The following is a 21,627-nucleotide window of genomic DNA, read 5'->3' as shown; positions in this document are numbered from 1 at the left end:
CGTTATTTCAGTTAATAATATCTCATAATTAGACAGTTGCAAAGGCTAACGTGTGGAATTGATTCTTTCAAGATTATGGTAAGATTGTTTATAAACCGTTAACCTAATGCGTATTGAAATAATATATATTATTCTTCATTTTATTTTGATATAATTCAGGGCTTTATTAGTTTAACAGCGATCATAGTTCAAACGGCGTTATTCTATTATATCAATAAATTATTTCTAAAAAAATCAGTTCAGTAGAATTCCGAAGAAAAATTTGGCAACATCGGCGTTTTTTTTTTCTCTCAGCATTCGCTGCTCGTTTGACGGTTTGATCATCGTTCCAACATTCTGTGGACCGGCGTCGACTGGAGCGCAAGGTTTCTGGTGAGCATATAGCGACAAAGGAAATTTGTAGTTTGAGTTCATATTGGTTTTGGATTCTTAAATACCATATTTGTATAGAATAAAGTTTGAGTAGGCTGTAGTAGAACGGGATGCGATGTGAGGTACCGGAGAGTCGCTCCTTATCGAGTTAGCATTAACGTCTTTATTTATTTGAATTATCATAATTGCTATAAGACCGTCCAGGACAAGTAGGCTAATTCTTTCTCAATTTCTAGAACTTCTGACGAGCGACTAGTTAGAGACTTAAGACTTTAAGAGTGTAAAGTTATCGACATTTTACTGAGGAAGATTCGTTGTACCGTGGACGTCTTACATTTTCTCCTCACATTGAATCGCGTGGGCAGTTAGGTATCTCTGCAGAGTCGCAGGGATACTCTTCACTAGTTCTTTAATTTTCTTTGATCTATATTTCAAGCTTCTTATATTGCTTAGATTTTCGTAAATATTGTTCAATGTAACGCAAATTACTCAATTACTGTTGTATAGGTAATTGGCCTGAAGTTATCTTTTCAGAGCCATCTCAACTCTGTATCTATTTTCAGAGCCATCTCTAAGTATGCTAGCCTATCTCCACGGTTATGACTTATGACCGTATTATTTATAGTTCTAGGTTGCACTAGGAAATAAATTTTTGTCTCCTGTCAGGCTGTCAGTCCCTTAGATATTTCTGTTGACATGCCATGAAAAGTAACCACTTCCACAGATGATAGCTTTATCCTCTTATCTTATTGTAGTTGATTTTAACATTTTGAGGCACAATGTTGTACATTTGTCAAATCTGACCAAGCTAACCTATGGAATTTCAAGAGTGATGGTGATTTTTCTACCTGGATTCAGCTTCTGCCTTTTGATAAGCATTAAAACTGAAATGTTGCTCTGTTTCCTACCTTAATCCTGTATCTGAACCGGTGAGAATCAGCTCAAATACTTCTGATCTATGGATGAGTTACCATCTTCAGACTTCAGCTGTAGAGAAAACCCTACTTTGGAATCATCAGTTAGGTAGTATATTCAATATTGAGTAAAAAGTTAGAGGCAAATCTTGGTTACATGCTATCAATTCAATAAGCAATCTCAAGTAGGTAAGCTAATTAGGGGAAGGATTAGTTTAAAGTTTTTTGCTGCAATTTATTTATTGCCCTTTCTTCTGAAGTTCCTCTTCATTAAATTACATACATTGTTATGCCCAAATCTTGACTTAGGCTGTGCTGCTGCAGCGCTGCTAGTGCCTGGTACTGGGTGTTCTGTGTACACTACCATCTTTGGCTTACCTGGGTCACTCGGCCTGCTGGCTGGAATTCCAATTTCTAAACGTGAAATAAATTAACCAGAATGCAGCATATTGAAACAAGCTATCAGTCAGTCTGGAGATGGGCATGCATCTACCCAAAAATAACTAGCTTGAAGCACTATCCTAGATTTCCAGCCTTCCTGGGTATTAATGCTCGTGTGTGAAGATGATTTGATGGGGAAATTTCATTTTAACTTGTATGCAAATGGTAAACCTTTATCTTTCTAGTACTAATGGAGTTATTCTGGAAGAAGCTAAAGCACTGGTTTATTCACAAGAAATTTGTGAATTATATTGTGTGGATTAGGATTGTGTTCATTCTGCAAGTTTTTTAATTGCACTTGCAAATGACCTTCCCTCACTTGTAATGATTTGCTTCATTAGTCTGAGACTTGCTGAGTTGAGTCAGTATTTCCTAGGTGCTCAAATTCTTGGATAAAGCTGCCTAGGAATAGATCAGGTTAAGAACAGTGAGCTGGAGCTATTAGCTTTGATACAGAATCAATGGAAAAGATGGCTACAAATTCAAGTGTCGAGAGTGGTTAGTGAGTCAGGCACTTCGAGTTGTCGATCTTAATACAGGTGTCTGAAATTTAGTGTTGGTCGTGATTCCTTCATCTAGAATATTTGATTGGCTGAAAATTGTATCAATTAGGGTTCTCTAACCACTTGTTAAACCAAAATTTTGTTGAATGCTGAATTCACTGGGTATATTATTATTGGAATACATGATGAAAAAGAATATTATCTTACCAACAATGCTGAACATTGGTCTAGCTGAATGTTGTTGAATTTGTTCAAGAATTTAGGTTGTGACCAAAAATTTTGACGCTGCTTTTTTCATTTTCTCAGATGGCCTGATCTTGTTGCGTTCCATGAAATGAAAACTGAGGTAAATTTGATGAAAAGTTGTAAATTTTAAATGCTATGCAATAGTTATTGATGATTATTTAGTTATGATTCACATTAGCTAGTATTTAATGATGACAAACCTTGGAGACCTGAGACCAGTGATGTCACGTTGGATTCCCACTGATAGTTCTCGCATAATAAATGGAGCTGCATAGTTTTCTGTTGGAATTTAATATTGTTCCACATTTGTAGGTGGCTGTGAAGGAACCTCAAGATGGATGGATTCAGAAGAAAAATGAAAAATGAGCTTGTGGAAGTAAGTAGCTATTAAATTTTGAGAAATTTGTTGAGTAGTATTTTGGTAGAAATGATGTGATGGTTACTTGAAGTATGTATGGAAAGTTTGCGATTATCTGGTTGATAGACTTCCTACTTCCTGGATGAATATTGTAACAGTAACTTTACACCATTCTTCCAGTGATCATTGTCAGATAACCGTGGTTGAAGGAGGGGGGGGGGGTTGGAATAATTTGATTTTTCTGCCTTTTATCCATGCAATTATATATATTACGGGTAGTGTCCTTGGGTCACATTATGGGGTCTATTTTCTTCAAAAATAGATTTTTATGTTTTTAATGATGATCACAGTTTCCTGATAATGTTGATGAAACAATAGATTCCCAGACTGATCCAAAGCCTACAGAGTTATGGACAAGACTTGGATTTCCTAGCCTTATACGAGTTTGTTTTTTTTTCCAGGTCCCTGTCGCCAACTGATGGTCGGTGTTATTGCCCCTAGTCAGGTAATTATCTGCATACATTAATTTTATTTTAAGCTACTTCCCTCGACTCTTGTCACGCTAAATTATTTTGAATTAGCAGATGTATGATGATCATCTTCCCTCGATTAACCATGACGGTCATATAAAGCTCAACAGGACTGAACCTTTTATTAGCTTCTGCAAAATGTGCCTCGTGCGACCCCAATCCATCATACTATGTTCATCTTGCAGGTCTGATGCGATTCTTTCCTCGATTAAGCACTCGGCACTTGGTTTTGAAGAAATGGATCCGGTTAGATTCCAGGCGAAAGTATCTTCAAGCAACCATTACATCTACATGCAGCAACCATGCTTGCGTCCGTGCAGGTAATAGTCGTGTATGTCCTTTACTGTATAAAGATGGCAGTAGTAATTATTTAATTCAACATGCTTATATTGAATTGAATTTGAATTATTACCAACTTGAGCATTCACTAAATCTTAATCACAAAGAATTTCGGGTGGTTACCGATTTTAATAAATTATTGAATTGTCACTTGCGCCTCCAATGTTCACAGTATCGAAAATGCATACGAGCAAATGTTTCGTGAAATACAGCTTCCCTTCTTGTACCAGTTAATGAAACTTCTATATCTTGATATTTCTATGCTTGCCTGCGGAAGGCTTGATGAGCTGTTTCTGAAGCAAAATAAAGTTCGGTAGTAATTATTTTATGATGATACCTTGGAGACCTGATATCCTTGATGTCACTGTTGGATTCCCACTGATCATCCTGCTTTATATCTGAATCTTGCTCGTATCATTCATATTCTGATCTGGACATTCTTTGCCTATTTGACAGCTTGGGTGCGCGGCGACAGGATGTACTAACACCGGATTTGGGGCGTGATTACCCTGAATAAGTCGGGCCTCCAGTGACTTGCTGCCTCGAGTCAAGGCAGAGAAAAACAAGGTCAGAAAGCAGATAGTAGTGCTAAGGCTAGAGAGCAGGTGGGGAGACGGTTCGTGTCTCGGGTAAGAAGAGTTTGGGCTGAAGTAAAGTTATAGGGAAGGTACATTTTTAAGATGGTTAATACATTTTTGCTGCCCTCCATCAACTTTTAATTACACTAACTATAGGCATTTTAATTAGATATGCAAAACTCTTGGATCCTATATGGTAACCTTTTTATTTTTAATTATCATTAGAATTGTTACTTTTAACCTTCACATACTTGCAGCCTCCACATGAGCTTCCCTCTCTCCCTCATCCTCCAAACACTCCTCAAATGAAATTTCGTCAATAACCATCCGTGCAACGTCGAATGCCCCTCACACCTCAACCCCCCTCCCTCGCCAACTTCTTTCCCCCTCAGTGATGGCAGGCTGTCACTTCCTTTCCCCCTCTGTGATGGCAGGCTGTCACTTCCTCTGACACGCCCACTAGCGGCACAATCCATTCAACTGTAGTTTACTCGTCACTCTAATCTACAGTCCGAACATTTATGCTTTAAATTTCAGCAGGTGTTCTTAAAATGTCCTCGCACCTATTTTACAAATTAGCAACCATCTGCTAACCTTCCGAGTATTCGCGCTAAACTCTAATGCTCGCACGGATCCCCACCCTCGCAGTCATGGATTCCTTCACATCTGTACATCTTTCATCTGATAGTTTGACGCTATCGTTCCTTCCGTTTCCTCAATACCCTGGAAGCAAATATTTTCACTTTTTCTATTGCTTCCATTTTTGGGCATCCACTTTCTCCCAGTGTTCATCAGCCATTCATCCGAGTCTGTTGTGTACTGGTTAAGCCCACGTTTCGTGCAATTCGCATTAGGTCTCGTTCATGTCCTCCAGATATATCTCTTGTCACACGTTTCTCGTTCATTTTTTCCAGTCCAATTTTTAAATCATTGTTCTCATTCTCTTAACGTGCTCTATCCCATCACTCGCAATGCTTGTACTGCAATCCATCTGGGGTTCTAAGGACCAGTGTGGGCACAAATGGAACCTGTAAAAAAGTAGATTTCATTTGCTCTTGCTCATTAATAATGTCATGATGAAGTATTAAACAAGCATATGTCTGAATATGTTGATGAATATCTAAACTGATACTTGATTCGTTGATACTCGTCGTGTGACTTGTGTTTACCCGCATTAATAAATCTACTTGACGCAGGTACGACGAGACGTTGAGTGGTCAACAAAGCGCGACGTAGCTGCAACTTGATCTCCGGGCCTATCCTTATTGTCAAGTGAGTTACTTGACGCAAGGTGTTTATTCTGTTACAAACATTGCGGATCGTCCTTTCCTTGTTTATCACTATTTGATAATGAAATGAAATAGCCACGATTTTAATGATGACTTGCGTGACTGAGTTACTCCTGCTGATAGCCCTCGGTTTGCTGCCGTCCTTCTGATTATAAAGTCGTTTTTGTTCCTGTTTGCCTTTCAAGATTGTTTTCTTATTGAAAGTGTTATTTCAGGTATGCCATGCCTACCGATGTTGATACACGCCGATGTCGATAACGGTGAGCACTCGTCCTGTCTAGCTTGATTGTCCAGCCCCCTTCTTGCTAATGCTTGCTTTTCGTCTCTGTATGCTTCCATTTATAGTTAATTTTCCTCGTATTTTCACTTGGAAACATGATGTAAATAGATTTATCAATGCACTTGAATGTTAGTCAAATAGCTATTGATAAATTTTTAGAAACCAAAGTATTTAATCGCTTAGAGTTGAGGCATAGCACGTATTTCGTGGCTCCCATATTGAATTTACTCCTGGCACCTCAGTATCTGCGGGGCTTATGTGTGGCCATTTGCAGAATTCAATGCTACATTTAGGCACTAGGCGGATCAATTTTATGATGAAAATTTTCTACCGAACTGCTGAGCGAAGCTCCTTGCGTTTTGCAAGTGTTTCACCCTTGATTATGCATAGGCATTTGTCTGAAATTATCTTCTGTAAGGAAAAATGAAATCAATTTTTCATACTCCATTAACGCAAGATTATTTCACAGGATAAGCCTATGCTGCGTTCGATCGAGTTATCCGGTGGAGAGGATGAAAAAACTTCTTGCAGGTAATATATTCTTATGTTAGGTTTTGCCATGCACCAAGCTGTGACTTTAATTCTAAAATGATGATACTTGATGACGAGTAAGATCGTTTATTTTCACGTTCTGTGGACATAAGCTTCATGATTACTACTTGTTCTCTGAACCTTAGAAGTAGTAAGAAGTTTCATAGCCGTCCCCTACAATGCACAGCTTATGGTAGCTTCTTTTTGCAGGTAGAGCTTCCCACTTCCAAGTTCGCAGCAGAGCAGTTTATTTGAACGCATCTAAGTGGAAGAAGAGGTAAGCCGTCTCAAATGTCAAGTTTCAGTTAAGACAAATTTTATGATGAAGTAATTTGCGCCTGAAAACTCGTGTCGAGCTAGTTGACTGACAACAAAAACTCGACATTGGAAAAATCGTGTACATCCATTTACTAAAATAGCTGGTCTTGACAGGTAACGAGCGCCACGTATCAACGCTTCGAATCCCCGTTCCATGAAGTAAGAAATTCAGGACCAACCGACTTTTTAGAATTGTTATATCGGATAAAAATTGTGGAGCCCGCTCCTTAGATCCACTGTCGGGGTCGCCACAGACCCGCTAGTCTTCGGACTGGTATGAGGCAGTGCTTGAGTCATTGGTGGGCTAGAGCAGCACACTGGCATAGGCTCTGTGGGCTTGTATAGCGAACGACCGAGTATTTCACTCGGTTGTGGAATTGCTACGCCCTTGTACCTCGGCCGGACAATTAAATGATATGTAGAAGGCCGTGTGTGATTATAAAATGAATGATATACGGAAGGCTGTGCGTGATATAAATGTGGCGGTGTGCACTGTGCATGTCATACATGTGAATTGTGCTGAGTTGAATTATCACCTTACACCGCTAGTGATGTGTTCATAGACCAATAACTATTGATAATGATTATTTATTACAGGTTGACGACCTTAATTTCGAAAGAGCAAATGGAACGAAGCAATTAAATCGAGAATAAAAAAAATTTGTTTTATTCCAACCAGTTTGAACTAAACTTGAACCAACCATTTTCTCGAGCCGGAAATATCGAACGGGTTTAATCAAATGCGAGCGAAATGTGACGGTTTGGAACATTAATCCCATTCACAAATGTAGGCCGCTATTGTGGAACATGCAATATCTGTGTAGTGAAACTTGCAGTTATACAGGGGTGCATGAAGCATGACGGCGCAGGTAGTGGTGATGTTCTTCGGGTCAGTTGGGCTCCACGGGACAGAGGCCATGGCTTTGCTCACGGTAACTCCGTTGTCGAACTTCCAAACGTTGTCGGTCATTTCAAATCCAACAGAGAATCTCCGGGCTATTTCTGCGGATACGGGCAAGCAGACTGAAGCAACGTAGAAATGAAGATAGTTGGACTATGTCAAGAAATGGCAAAAAAATTTACTATAGAAAGTGTGCTGAACAATTGACACGGGCCTACTGTTGTAGTTGACGCATGTGGGACAGGCGCAGTCGGCTGTAGAGTTCCCACACATGCCGGTAGCGTTGCAACAATACAGGCCGTATGTGTATGGGTTGCATGGCCGCGGCTGCCCGTCCGGCAGAGGAGCCGCAGCTCCGCACAAATTGCCCAGAGGTTTCACGTATCCTTCAGATTAAATATGTATGATCCTAATTACTCAATTTTTCATTGGTAGCCGAGCTGACGCAAGCGGCAAGAACGCTATTGGGACGGTAAATTACTTGCCGTAGCTTTTATAATCCTACGGCTTGAAATTTTCTATCACACAAACGAATTCATGTGAGGAGTTAGTGTGCGAGCTTGAATTATTTATAATATAATACACGCTAATGTCGGGCAAGGTTGAATTACTGTGGTTATGATTCACCTAAAAAATAGATTGCTTACTTGTGTAGAACAGGTAGTTGGACATGGCAACGGCTTCGGCTACTGTTTCAGGAGAGTAGAGGTGAGATGCGCTGTCGTGAAATTTACCAGGTTGTTGGTAACGAAGATTAGGCATCCAAACTCCGGGTACTCGTAGAAAGGATATCGGCATCGAGACCCTGTATGCCAATGGGTGATGATTAATTTCAGTGCACATGTTATTCCATACCTAACGTAGTTGGTTCAGAGCTCAAGTCAATTACAGCTCGCAAACCAGAAAATGTAACGGTAGTATTTGATTGAAGAATATTCCACGGGTTTGATAATAGAATTGAAGTGTTATATCTCACCGGCCAGGAAGCATTTCCAGTTTGAGACGCGACCCCTGATGCCATTGAGGTTTGCAGCTGTGATGATAACGCAAGTGGCGCCATCATAACACACGAGATCTGCACCCGTTGCAGCGCTGCTTACAGCGGCGCACCGAGCCATGGACGTCGTAGCGAACTCGATCTTGTCGCCTGCTGCCACGTATGCGGGGTCAGCTTTTTCGGTGTACCACAGTCTGCTGTTGATGACTGCATCGTTTTCTCGCAGGAACCAAAAGATGAGCATGTACAGGCACCAGAACTGCATCGCTGACGTCGTGCGCCTGTTAAGTAATTTCATTATGATAGATTTTAGTTATACCTATACAGTTAGATGTTTATAATCCTCTTATATAAAATAGTGGATTTAGGTATTGATTTTATATATATATAATGGCAAACACTGACCCGTAATTTATACCTCATAGTTTAAAAACGCAAAAATCGTAGATGAGCTGAAGTGCACTTAGGATGGGGTAACTAATGTTAGGTGTTCGGTGTAAATGGTTCTATTTTAAAACGTTACTCTCAGGATTTAGAAAACTAGACTCGTGCAACTTGAGAGGGAATATTGCCAGGAATATTTCTTGAACCACAAATTATATGGTGAACCTCATGACTGGGCTATTCGCTCCACAAAATTACCTAAAAGCACTTAGCCTGCACTAAAGGTTCTAGCACAAGCTTTTATCATTATATGCTTCTCTTCATTTACATTACGCTTCATTCACATATTCTAGCCAAGATTATGCATTTACTGACGCGTGTCCCATCGACTTAGTAGGCTGAGGTTTTGTCAAATGAAAACTTTTCGTTCAGTTAAGAATTTTTAAGCCTTACACATCAATCACTGCACTCATAAGGCCGACGTTCCGTGTCTTTGTTCTAAAAAAATTCCTGCTGAAGCATAAGGCTTGGATGAAGGTTGCTGAACAAAATGCATAATCAAGGCAATAATATTATTGAATTGTAAAGTATGAGTCACTCGGCTGTGCAACATATTATGACTTAGTTTATAAGCAAATGACGGCATCCTGCATTTCGCACAACTCGAGTAATTTAGATGTTCCCTTAGAACTTATACTATTCTATTTATAGAACTGTAGATTCTATTTATAGTATTTATAGAACTGTAGTCTTATCAAGTGCAAGTGTAAATACACAGATGTATATTTCTCCAGTATTTCGATGGAAAGCTGTACAGCGCCTTTCACGAATCTTATAGAACAGAATAGAAATGTTGTCACTGAAGAAATAGGCCCATGGCCTGTTGCCGATTCTTGTACTTTTCGTGACTTGATTTACAAGGGATCCAGCCATACGAACCCGATCTTTCCATAACTGACGAATTGATTGAGATAGTTGCTGGACTTATTGTAAAGCTCGTAAGGTGCAAGGCATTTCAAGACTGAACATATGCTCCTGCATAGCTTCGTCTAGTCTGTTCTTGAAGGCGTTCATACTCGGAGCGTCAACGATGCTATCAGGGAGGCTGTTCCACATGTCGGTGACTCGAAACGAGCAAAAATGTTTTCGCATGGATGTGTTACATTGCAGTTTTTTCGTTTATCGAATGGCAATAATGTACGACTACCTTGCAGAGCCAGCGCATTTTCTGAAATTATTTCTGAAACTGGTCGTATGAGTGATGCGAATGATAGCAACGGGGAAAAAATTGACAAACTAAATAATATTTAACATTGAAGGCGCATGATGTACTCCTCGATGTTCGATACCGCGATGAATATATTTTTAAAATTTTCAATGTGCTGCTTAACTTTTATTAATCCTTTCAATCATATCATGCATAATAAACACGAATTCTATTAACGTTACGCTCGAAATTTTTAAATTGCGGCAATTATAACTTATTTTTTAATGAATGAATCTGACCTAAATTGTTGATTGGATGAGTTAAATACAAGCTATCGGTTCGCACTGTATTTGTGTTTGCTTGCATTGGCTGCTAAATTTTGTTCAGGTTAACGGCTACCCGCACCAGCTGCCTTATTCCAGAAAAGAGTGCAGAAATTTTTAGAGATGAATCCAGTTTTATATCAATTTATGCAATTTTCATTATTATTATTATTATTCCACAAAGAGATTGTCGTGGCGTCTCGTTCACATCGAACTTCGAGGGCACGTTACAAGCGGCTTAAAAAGACCCGAAAGGATAAAAACAGATGACGACTATGCTAAAACAGAGGACATGTGCCAAGACTGATGACGTCTATGCTAGAACAAACAACATCTATACCAAACCAGTAATATGCATGATAGATTAGATGACAGCTAGGCCTAAGATTCAAAGGATCTACGGAAAAGTTCTGTTTTTAGGCGTCGACGAAACAACGGCAGCGAAGAAGCAGATGTCACCGATGCTGGCAGACCATTCCATGTTCTGGCCGCAGCGACCGGGAACGCTCTGTCGCCGACGGTGGACAGACGTGAAGACGGGACGACGAGGTCAGCCTTCGACGAGGAACGCAGTCGCCTTCTAGAAGGCAGATCCGACACGCGTCGTAAGCCTTCAGCGAGATAAGGTGGTGCTAAACCATGGAGGCAGCGAAACGTCAGAACAGCGACTTTAAACTGCGTGCGCTGCTGGATGCGCAAATCCATTGTAGGCTGGTATCTACCGCTTGCTTCAGAATTAAACTCGTTTAAAATCCTAATATTAAAATTGTATCATAATACGGCGTTGAACATTGAAAAATTCAGCTTGACATTTTTTACATTTGACATTTTGAAATTTTTGACATTTTTCTAAATCAAATTTTTTTAATAATTTTATTGATGCTCATGAAAACATTAAAGGTTTAACTATAAATATCTGGAAGACTCTGACATTAAGCACGAATTTCATAGAAAAAAGAACACTAAAAGAATGAAAAGAGGCTGAAAAACCACGACAGGACGATCTGTCGGCAAAACTGGTTTGATTGACACCGAATAAAATCTTAAAGCCGGCCGCGAGTCCGGCCGTAAAATTGTCCGAGACATCATTTTACTCCATACTTTTTCGATCAAACAGTAACAACTAGAGAAGTGGACGCGCTAAGCACGTCAACAATTATTAGCAGACCATTGGTATGTTGATATCAAGCATTCATTGAAACATGTGGAGCGAGACTTGTCGAATGAGGATTTAGGAATGGAGATTCCAAGAGAACACTGACAGGTTTCAAAATGCGTCTATATAAGAACAGTGCATCAGCAGCCATTTTCAAGATCCATTGATTTTTGAGACACTTGAAGTAGGTCATCGTAGGAAAACATAAAAAGTATTGCAAAATGCAGCAGAAAGTATCTGAATCATAGGGTTAAGATTTTTATTTTTATTGTGAAAAGCAAATTCTAGAAAAAAGAAAAAGTGATTGTCTAGCTTTCCAATTTTTTTAATATTTATACGATATGAAACAAGTAACATAAAGCTCCCTATAAGAATGCCCATATAAGCTGAGAAGCGTCGACTGATTTAATCTGTTTATGATTCTAACAGGAAACAACAGTGTTATGATCAGCCTGGAATAAAAATTATTAAATTTATGCGCGTCACTAAAAATAAAGATGACAGTAATGTCATGATAGCTATGACTAGAAATATTTATGAAAATCGAAGCAACAGGTAGTGAAAATAACAACCAAGTCATATTCATGTTCAAATTGATAATTGGTATGAATAAAATCGTGTAATTTCGTCTGGAGAACAAATTTGGAACTGATCTGTGCATGAAAATGTTGAGAGGCAAGAGGAGAAAATCGACTTCGAAAGACGTTCATTACGGGAAAGGGAAATCGTAAATTTAAGAAGCTGATTAAACTATTATCGAGTTTTAAAATTTTATAGTGCATATATAATTCTTTAGTCTGTCTCAATAGAATATTGTTGTCGGAGCCATCTTCTAATTCACGTAAAAACATGATGTGTTGAAATGTAACGCTCCATTTTACTTGCCTTTTTTATTATATATAGCGTTTTAATGAACGAAAATTTGTGTCCTCAGCACTTTGAATCCTTTTATTTGCAATTATTAATATTGAACTGAAATAATTTTTTAAATTACGCGTAAAGAAAGTACGGACATCGTCCTCACTTTGATATAAAGTTTAGCATATTATTTTTCATGACGATAATGCATCGCTCAGCAAGTGATGGGTTACTGGAACGTCAACTAAATATATAACGGAACACAATTTATGAACGAGTTGCATGCATGTGTTGAGAAATTTTGATTTAATACTTGGTTGAGTAGCGAAAAATGGCGGAATGTCATTAAATATCTATTATAAATTAGGAATCACAGTATTGATCAGAAATATACTGGCGCTTGACCTTATTTCAAATGATTAACAATTTTATATGTATTATATTTTGAATAGTCATCTCAAGTATATATTAAACTAGCGTGAAGGTAAACTCTAACAAATAACTTCTTCAAGTAACCGAAAATGTAAAGTGCTCAGCTTACCTTCTACTGCCAGGTATGAAACAGTATTTGCGATTAGCCACCTTCTTTGAACACCTAAGAGTTGACACGGTTAAGTGAGCATAGGTATGTGAAGGTGAGATCTTTTATACCACTATTGATTGTACCAGAGCACTTAACGAAATGCGGTAAAACATCACGCAATGGCCCAATAATATTTGAAATTTTTGGAATGGCATGTTCGAGAGGCGCGAGTGACGAGAAGTTTTGGTGATGAACCAAGTTCGGCATCAACCACCAACTTTTACGAAAATTTGTTCGAAAGCCAGACCACGGTGCCTTTGTTCTGAATATCTCAATTTTTTTGTAACTTCTCTGCTAAGAACATGAAATAAGCGCCTTCAGTTGGAAAGAACGACATTTAGGCACATCTATTTTATGCATCTCACTTTTTCGAGTACAATGTCTGAAATTTAACATGTGACAGCGTTCAATTACTCAGCGTGAATATGGATGAGCCCTTTCTGAACGAATTCAAACTTCCTCGCTTAATTGCCACTACAGGTCACGACGACCACTTAATTAGCATGGTCTGGCACTTTAGCTTGCCGATGGATTATAACCTTGAAATGTCATCGTTCACATCTCATGTACAGAGACGTAATGATACGAAAAAATTAAGTGAATAACTTTGAATGCTCCACTGCCGCCACTACACTCTAAATTAATTAATTAATTACCAGACCAGTACCACCAGCACAGCCAGCGCCGTATGACAGCAGATCACGGGCGATTTCCGATGGTCACAGGATTTGTCATAACAGCGCTACATAACTCAAGATAATCTAACCCGCTTGAATTGCATCAAGCTGCCTATTGTGTAGGAGTTGTTAAGATTAAGTCCCGGCATTGTCTCTGATTAGATGAATTTTGATGTCTATAACATAATGATGTTAATAATTTTCAGATTGGTTAAAGTTTGTTTGTGTGTGCGTGTGCTAAAAGCCTGATTACGTTAATATATAGGGGCTGTCGGTATATTACCAGAAAATCTATTCTTGTTGAGAAATGAAGTGATGCTAACTAGAACAAAAGGATTTGCTCAAAAAATGAAATTGTATTTTTTAATTGCTGTGCACAAATTTAATGTAAAAAAATTATTTAATTTGATTCTACAAATTTTATTCCTATTAACGGGATTCTAACGGGATTCTAAAATTGCATGGATTGTCAATTTCGAAAGATATTGTTGTTTTTTGATCCAGAACTCGCTCTTTCCACCTTAAATAATTTTATTAATAAGCTGGCTAAAGCAAATATCAATTACAAAATAAAACAGCAAAAAATGGTTATTAGTTGATTGTAAAAGTTACATGTGGTTGGTTGAGCCAAAAGTGTCTGTGTAATTAAAGTTGTGATTTTTATTCATTGGATTTTATTGTTCATATTTTGCCACAAAACATAAAAAATATTACGCAGATCGAATTACCTTTTCACAATTTCACAGCCTTTCAGTAAAGCAAGCGATACTCGTCGGATAGGCATCTATGCATGGCTCGAACTCTTGTGTCATTCCTTGCTGCTATAACATTCATAATAATCTCTGCATTCAGAAAACTCTTATTTGGTTAAAAATGAAGCTGGTATTACTATTCAAATATCAAATTTCAGGCGTATTTCCGGGAAGTAATCAATGCGTAGTAAGAAGTTACGCCGCATGAAGGGTGGCCCAGTGATTACAGTTCAGTACCAAGATAGGAGCAGAGAGGTACGGGTTCGATCCCAGCTCTGTGCGCCAGTTTCTGGTCAGAATCGGCAAGGAGGCCGGCGGTTACGCAAAGCAAAAATTGAAACAGTGAGTTGCGAGTTCGAGCCCGCAACAAGCTGTGGATGTTCTGCTATGTTAAGAATCTGCGACAGGCCTACGGCCTAATAAACGCTGAAACCGCTATTATGAAGATCCAGTAGAGTATACGTTTGCTTTTCCAGGGCCACTATAGTGTTGTAGACAATATAGACTTATTATCATGTGTTACTTATCAGGATGATTGGGACTTAATTATTCTAAAATATTATTCTTCTTTATTATTTCATATTGCAGGCTCAATCCGTGATCACATGTATATTTTATAAATCAGGTTACGTAGGCAAAAGTACACACTGACAGCGATGAGTGGGATATTTCGACAACTATAATCACTCATTTTTGTAATAGTCATTTTCTTTGATGAAAATCTGCATCATATTACTTTCGGCGTCATCGGCTCCGATGAATAAAATACAGATGATACTTATTCGACGTTTCATCAAAAATTTCAATTTCTTGGAAATTGAATTAAAAATGTTGTTGCAACTTGAGATCAAGTATTTTAAGTGCCTGGATCAGAATTGTCTTGCATTGTGTAAGGTTGTCATCTTTTCATGCTGTTCTGGGCTCAAGCAGCTCAATCGGGGTTTTTAAATAAGTGTTCAGTATAAATAATACCGTGCAACTTTCAATGACCAGTTCGAATGTCAAACTCATTGATGAAAACAAACGGGACGTTATTATCACAGTATAAATCTACGGATTTTCGCATTTCTGGATCTCCATTGAAGGGTGCAACACGCAAAAATATGAACCTGGCTATATGAAGCAACCATTAGGTTAATTACAAGTTTAGAAACAAATATTCACGATCTACAAATTGTTGATATTGGTATAGTTTGGCAGAAGTTGCTGGATACAAGTTCGATTGAAGACCATGAAATGAGCCAATTTTTCTTAATATTGTTTCTGCAGCTGTGCAGTTACTCGAACTGTGCAATGTAAAACATAGCTTGTCAGTTGTCATGACCGATCCCTGACATTAGGTACTTTATAATAGTCAACGAGAAACTGTTTTTAAAAAGTTTTTGTTCGAAGGCAAACTACTGTAATATGAACAGGAGTTTCTCTCGTTATGCCTCTATTTTGAAAACAAAATTAATATGACTTTATACTCGAAGACGCGAAGGAATTTTGGTCTGAAACTTCCATGCATATGAAACATATTATACCTAATTTTTTTCCTAGTCTGATAACTCTGATTCATTGTTCTACTTCGTTATAGAAAGGAATGAGCTGCGAGTCTTGCAACGTTGAGCGTAGCGTAAGCATAAATAACGTGATTTAAATATTTTGTTTGATTTAGCCCAAGACCCCTTTTTCATTTAGCTTAACAAATCCAAAAGTTGTTTCAGTAATATGTTATATTATTTACTGCAGCGCCAGTTAAAACTTTCCTACATGCTACCCATGACCAAAACTAAATTTTTCGGGTTTGATTTATCATTCCATGAGGTGTGTTTAGCTGATTTCCATGGCACATATTTTGTAGTTGAATAAAATTGATCAATTTGGTCAGTTATTGAAATCTCTTTTACAGTTTACTTCTAGTTATAAATGGATTTGTCCCATTGATTATGCAATTTTTTGTATGATAAACGAACGAACGAACTCCCACACACGAACTGCATCATCAGACGGTCTGAAGCAAGTCTGCCTGTTTTATGAAGTTCTCGTCTCGGCCAGACAGCTTGCCCGGCGACGTAGCACTGAAATTGACGGCAGCTGAATGTATGTATGTATGTATGTTTGTTATGATGTTCTTTTCAAGAGAGGAAAGGAGGAGGAGAAAAAGAAAGCCTTGTCAGTCAATAGTTAGTGTAACTTCTTGTCATTCGTATGAAAAAAAAAAACAAATTCAGCCTTCTGACAGAAAACTATAATTATTTTGAATGATTGGGAGATTGTGCGATAATATGTTAAACAATTTTCCAAAAGATTAAATTGTTCATGCATGCACACGCACTTCACAACTTTCTGATTTGCTGATTATTCAATGTGCAGAATTGATTCAAAATTTGATTCCATAATGATTCAGGAATACGTCTGCTTTAAAAGATATTGAATTGTTCATGAATTTAAACCATGAAAAGATGGTGTTTGATGCAAAATGGATCTGCAAGGTTATTCTAAACGATGGACCCAATTGAATAGAATCGTATACATTTATGTATGAATTTGAAATGAATAATGTATACACCAATAAATAGAGAAAGATTCAAAGTTTTTTTTTGCATATTTATAAATGTTCAATATCTCCCCCTGGTGCTGCACGGCAAACATCTAAACGGTAGTCATACTCGTCCCACGCACGAGAAAGCATATCTTCTGTTACTGAGTACACCGTAGCAGTGATAAGGTTCTTCAGATCAACTAGAATTGCTGGTAGAGGAAAGACGTCAACAGAGTTGCAGGTAGTGGCGGGACGTTAACAGCTTCTTTGACGTAGCCCCATAAGAAATAGTCACATACAAGGTGAGATCACTCAGATCAGGTGATCTCGGTGGCCAGAAGTGTAGAGCCAGATCTTCATTTCCTGTGCTTCCTGCCCAACCCACAGGACGAGTTTGGCTTCCATTTACATGCTTGCCATGTTGCACAAAGGGAACATATTGAACGTTTGTTAATATGTAAAAAAAAATTTAAATATCCCTTTTTCCGTTGATGTATAATTATTCATTTAAATTCATACTTAAATAAATAAGAAATTCATTAAAGTGTGTTCATCATATAGAATAAATCCTGTATATTGATTTTGGTATCGTCTGATCACAAGCAGTTATGGCCTGCTGGCTACTGCACACCAGAGAGCCCTGGCTGTGCGCAAGATTCTTCCTTCTCTCTTCTTCTTTCTTCATTTGATCTTTCGAATATCATTTCATCGATCACGTCATGATTGATTGAATAAGGTCAAACGTGAATTATAATATAACGATTCACTCTAATCAATGGAAATACTTTTGTGCCGATTTCGAGTTCTTTAGAATCCATTTCCCAACTTCCCGTTAAGATCAGGGTATAGACTATAGATAGATAGTGATTACTAGTATAGTATAATGAAGTACATTAGTAGAATAGTGATCTAAATAATATGAAAACGTAATTCTATGAGCTCTCCAGGGACCAGATATTTCAACGAGCCACAATTTCAAATAGGCAATTGGAGATTAAGAAGTTTTTTTTTTATAATGATGCCTCAATAGTTCCGTTAGTAATTCTAAACTTGGGATGTATTCATAGAGACGTAGAGAATTAACTATCCTATTAAATTATATTAAAAAGACAAAGCACAATTTTAATTAGGGCCTAGCTAATGACTTCCTTAAGGCTCTAACGTTAATTCTACTCATTTATTTGCACAGCTTAGCTAGAGCGCTATAGTGAAGCAATAGTGGAGAGTAACTCTGCAAATAGTGTTAATTTTATGAATTAACTCAGAAATTTATTTATTCATTTGACAATCCGAGAAATTTTTAAAATTTTGTTCCATCGACCCAATTCGCAATGTTTTCCCAGTACGAAGACGCCCACATTGAAACCCGCTTCAAATAATACATATACACTGGTCTCATAGATTCGAGTCGTGTTATGCAGTGCTGTCTTGCACCGAGGTTTCAGTCAGCTGAGTTGATGCTCATTTATTTTCAGCAGACCAAGCAAGCAGTTAGTTACGGGACGCCTGTCGGAGACCACCACTGCCGTGCTTCGAATGGACTATCATGATCCCTTCCCTGAATAACGTAGCCTACAACATCTTGACTGTACCATTATCAGCCACACGCCACCAGACAGATCACATCCATTGAATTAGATCAATCAGCCCACAGGAAAATAAGCCTGGCGTCGTATGGCCCAGCGTCGTCTGCCAACACGCGAAAAAATATTACACCACCCGGACGGAGCGCGCCGGAGCCGTCCGTATCTGTCCCGTGTGTCGAATCAGCCCACGGTCGAACGGCCACGCGTCGTACGACGATAAATTTTGGAACAGAACTATGCTATCTGGAACCTAACCCCAAATGCTGTGAGCTAAAAGTTACGTAATTTAGCGAAGCTGCGGAAGTCACTCGCCGGCGGACGATAGATTTTGGAACAGAACTATGCTTTCTGGAACCTAACCCCGGATGTTGAACTAAAAGTGACGGTCTGGTGGTGCACGGCAGGATGCACGCAGATCCACAGGCGACCTGGGCTGGTTGGTCGCAGTCCGTTGTCCGCAAGTTACATTTCGAGCTTAAGTCAGGGTATGAAGTGATGATTCGATGCAACGTTCAGTGGTGCATAACCATTACTCTCTGGGCTATTCGCTTCAGAATGTGGTGGCGTAAAGCTCCTAATATTTAAAGCAAGATGATGTCACGGGCTGGCTACCGACGGATGGCTTAATCCGCGGCTGATTGGTGGTCATCCGGAAATATGCTAGGCGTTCCTTTCAAGGCTGATTGGTGCACAAATTTAGTGGTGCACGGCTGCGTACCCGTTAGTTACTACCTAAGGAACGTTAAAATTTCAAAAAAACGCTCTCATGGACATTTAAATAAAAATAACACTGGCTATTTATTTAATGCACATGGAACAGAAAGAAGTAAATGATCTTGTTAAGAGTACGTCTGGGGTGCTTTTTATTAACAAGATCTGAACAATTTCTCGAAATACGTTATGAGCCATTCTTGAAAGGGAGGATTAACAAAGTTATTCTCCAAACGTTTATACTGGAGTGAGTTTTATTAACACGGATATACTGGAGTGCGGATTATAACACGGATATTCTGGAGTGCGTTTTAATAATATGGATATACTGGAGTGCGTTTATTATTTTATATACTAGGGTGCTAATTCTCAACCCTCTACTGCCGTATGTCACTCTCCAGGAACATAACTTTCAACTTAAACTATACGTAAACTATTGATAGTAGCAACCTGAGGACGTTTGTACGCAACAGAGAACATTTTAAAATTGTCGTACGTGGCAACCATCAATGCAAGTCATTTTGCGCTCACTAGCAATGCAACCATTTTGGGAAGTAGGCTTGTGACAATACTGTTCCGGTTACTCGTGTTATTGGGAGGTAGAGGGTTAACAAGGTCATACTGGGGTGCTTATTCTTAACTAGATCCGAAAAAAGTTTGCTCAACATTTCAGAAGAATGTAGTCACCTCTCTGAAAAGAACAAATGTTAAATTGAATAGCAAAAACATTTGAACAATAAAAATAATCGTACAAACGACTACGAATAAGTGCTTAGTATGTTGAAATCCTAAACTCTCATGGAATCCTCAGTCAATGACGCATTATCAACAATAGAAACGAAAATTTACAATTACGAGTAAGATCGCTAATTTTCACGTTCTGTGGACATAAGCTTCATGATTACTACTTATTTTCTGACACTTGGAAGTAGTAAGATGTTCATTGGCCATTGCCGTCCATACCAGCACAGTTTATGGTAGCTTCCTTTAGCAGGTTTAGCATCACACAAGAAGTTCGCAGCAGTGCACGTCATTAAAACACATCTAAATGAAAGAAGAGGTGAGCCGTCTCATAAATATTGTTATTATTTAGTTCTGAGACATTACAAGTTTTATGGTGAATTTAATTCGCCTGAAAAACTCATGTAAAGTTTGTCGAATGACGACAACTCAGAATTATTATAAATTATCAGGCCCATACATCTACTAAAATACCGTAATCTTAGCAGGTTTCGAGCTCAACGTATCTGCCCTTCGATCTGCCTGTTCCAGAAGGTAATATAGAAACTCGGCGCCCACTCGCACACTAGAAATATTGTTTGAGTATCTCAGATTGAATTATTGTATTGTATTGACTTAATTACTATTGTATTGTGTTGTATTGATTGAATTATTGTATCAGATTAGAATTATTGTACTCGTATCTCCGTAACTTGTGCCACCCGCTCCTTAGATCCACTGTCGGGGTCGCCACAGACCCGCTAGTCTTCGGACTGGTATGAGGCAGTGCTTGAGTCATTGGTGGGCTAGAGCAGCACACTGGCAGGGGCTCTGTGGGCTTGTATAGCGAACGACCGAGTATTTCACTCGGTTGTGGAATTGCTACGCCCTTGTACCTCGGCCGGACAATTAAATGATATATAGAAAACGGTGCGTGATTATAAATGTGGCGGTGTGCACGGTGCGTGTCATACATGTAAATTGTGCAGGGTTGAATTATTTTCCACACATACGGGTTATAAATCGTCCGTGTACCAGAATTTCATTAATGGAAATGATTTCTTTTAGGGTGGTAACCTGAATTGTGGAAAGTCAGATGGAGCTAAGCTAATCAAATTGAGAAATAAAAATTTGTTTCAAAACTGCAATTTGGACCTTAACATAAACTGAGCAACTTAGAAACCCCGGGAATGGCAAATGATAGTTGGTAAAGTGATGAAATATTCAAGTGCAATTGGTCTGGTTTAAATCTCAATCCCATTCGCAAATGTAAGCGCCTGCTAGGGAACAATTAACCTCCGCGTATTGGTACCAGGAGGCGTTAGACAAAGGTACAAGGTTCATGAGAGCGCACGTGGTGACGTTCTTCGGGTCAACTGTGCTCCACGGGACAGAGGCCTTGGCTTTGCTCACTGTAACTCCGCTGTCGAATGTCCAAGTATTGTTGATCATCTCGAATCCAACGTAGAATCTCTTGGCTATTTCTGTAGACATGGACAAGTAAACAGAAGTAATATAGGAAAGACTGTTTGTGCTATGTCAAGAA

At 38.7% G+C, this 21,627-nt stretch overlaps 2 protein-coding genes, 1 long non-coding RNA gene and 1 other non-coding gene across 5 annotated transcripts in view; 2 read left to right on the top strand and 2 right to left on the bottom strand.

The window, feature by feature from the left end:
* Window positions 1–304: 304 nt before the first annotated feature.
* Window positions 305–7,350, top strand: LOC108676187. Of its 2 annotated transcripts, XR_001931165.2 has the most exons (12): window positions 305–372; window positions 2,537–2,576; window positions 2,789–2,852; window positions 3,296–3,339; window positions 3,550–3,684; window positions 4,160–4,270; window positions 5,478–5,553; window positions 5,786–5,830; window positions 6,320–6,381; window positions 6,592–6,658; window positions 6,814–6,858; window positions 7,297–7,350. It is a non-coding gene; the product is annotated as an uncharacterized LOC108676187 (long non-coding RNA). The 2 variants fall into 2 exon arrangements; XR_007157075.1 differs by having other exon boundaries at window positions 6,814–7,350.
* LOC108676186 lies at window positions 6,302–8,946 on the bottom strand. Its single transcript, XM_018164238.2, has 4 exons — window positions 8,577–8,946; window positions 8,248–8,405; window positions 7,819–7,986; window positions 6,302–7,701 (listed from the first exon to the last, which is right to left on the bottom strand). Exons 1-4 carry the CDS (start codon window positions 8,588–8,590, stop codon window positions 7,469–7,471), a joined length of 573 nt encoding a protein of 190 aa, XP_018019727.1. The 5' UTR covers window positions 8,591–8,946; the 3' UTR covers window positions 6,302–7,468.
* LOC125178921 lies at window positions 6,917–7,052 on the top strand. The gene has a single exon (XR_007157077.1). It is a non-coding gene; the product is annotated as a small nucleolar RNA SNORA53 (small nucleolar RNA).
* Window positions 8,947–20,095: 11,149 nt separating the features above from the next.
* LOC108676185 overlaps window positions 20,096–21,627 on the bottom strand; it is a 31,634-nt gene continuing 30,102 nt past the window's right edge. Inside the window, exon 5 of the mRNA XM_018164237.2 lies at window positions 20,096–21,565. Within this exon, the coding sequence (XP_018019726.1) occupies window positions 21,333–21,565 (233 nt within the window). The 3' untranslated portion in view covers window positions 20,096–21,332. The remainder of the gene's footprint in view (window positions 21,566–21,627) is intronic.

The sequence above is a fragment of the Hyalella azteca genome, unplaced genomic scaffold, assembly GCF_000764305.2.
Source record: "Hyalella azteca isolate HAZT.00-mixed unplaced genomic scaffold, Hazt_2.0.2 contig13701, whole genome shotgun sequence".
Classification (NCBI taxonomy): domain Eukaryota; kingdom Metazoa; phylum Arthropoda; class Malacostraca; order Amphipoda; family Hyalellidae; genus Hyalella; species Hyalella azteca.
The sequence above is the reverse complement of the archived record's forward strand: the minus strand, read 5'-3'. Positions and strand labels throughout refer to the sequence as shown.

Coding starts and splice junctions, on each gene's coding strand:
- LOC108676186 (XM_018164238.2), bottom strand. Junction 7,987..8,247: donor CAACTACCTGTTCTACACAA/GTAAGCAATCTA, acceptor TTTAATCTGAAG/GATACGTGAAACCTCTGGGC. Junction 7,702..7,818: donor CACATGCGTCAACTACAACA/GTAGGCCCGTGT, acceptor CCGTATCCGCAG/AAATAGCCCGGAGATTCTCT.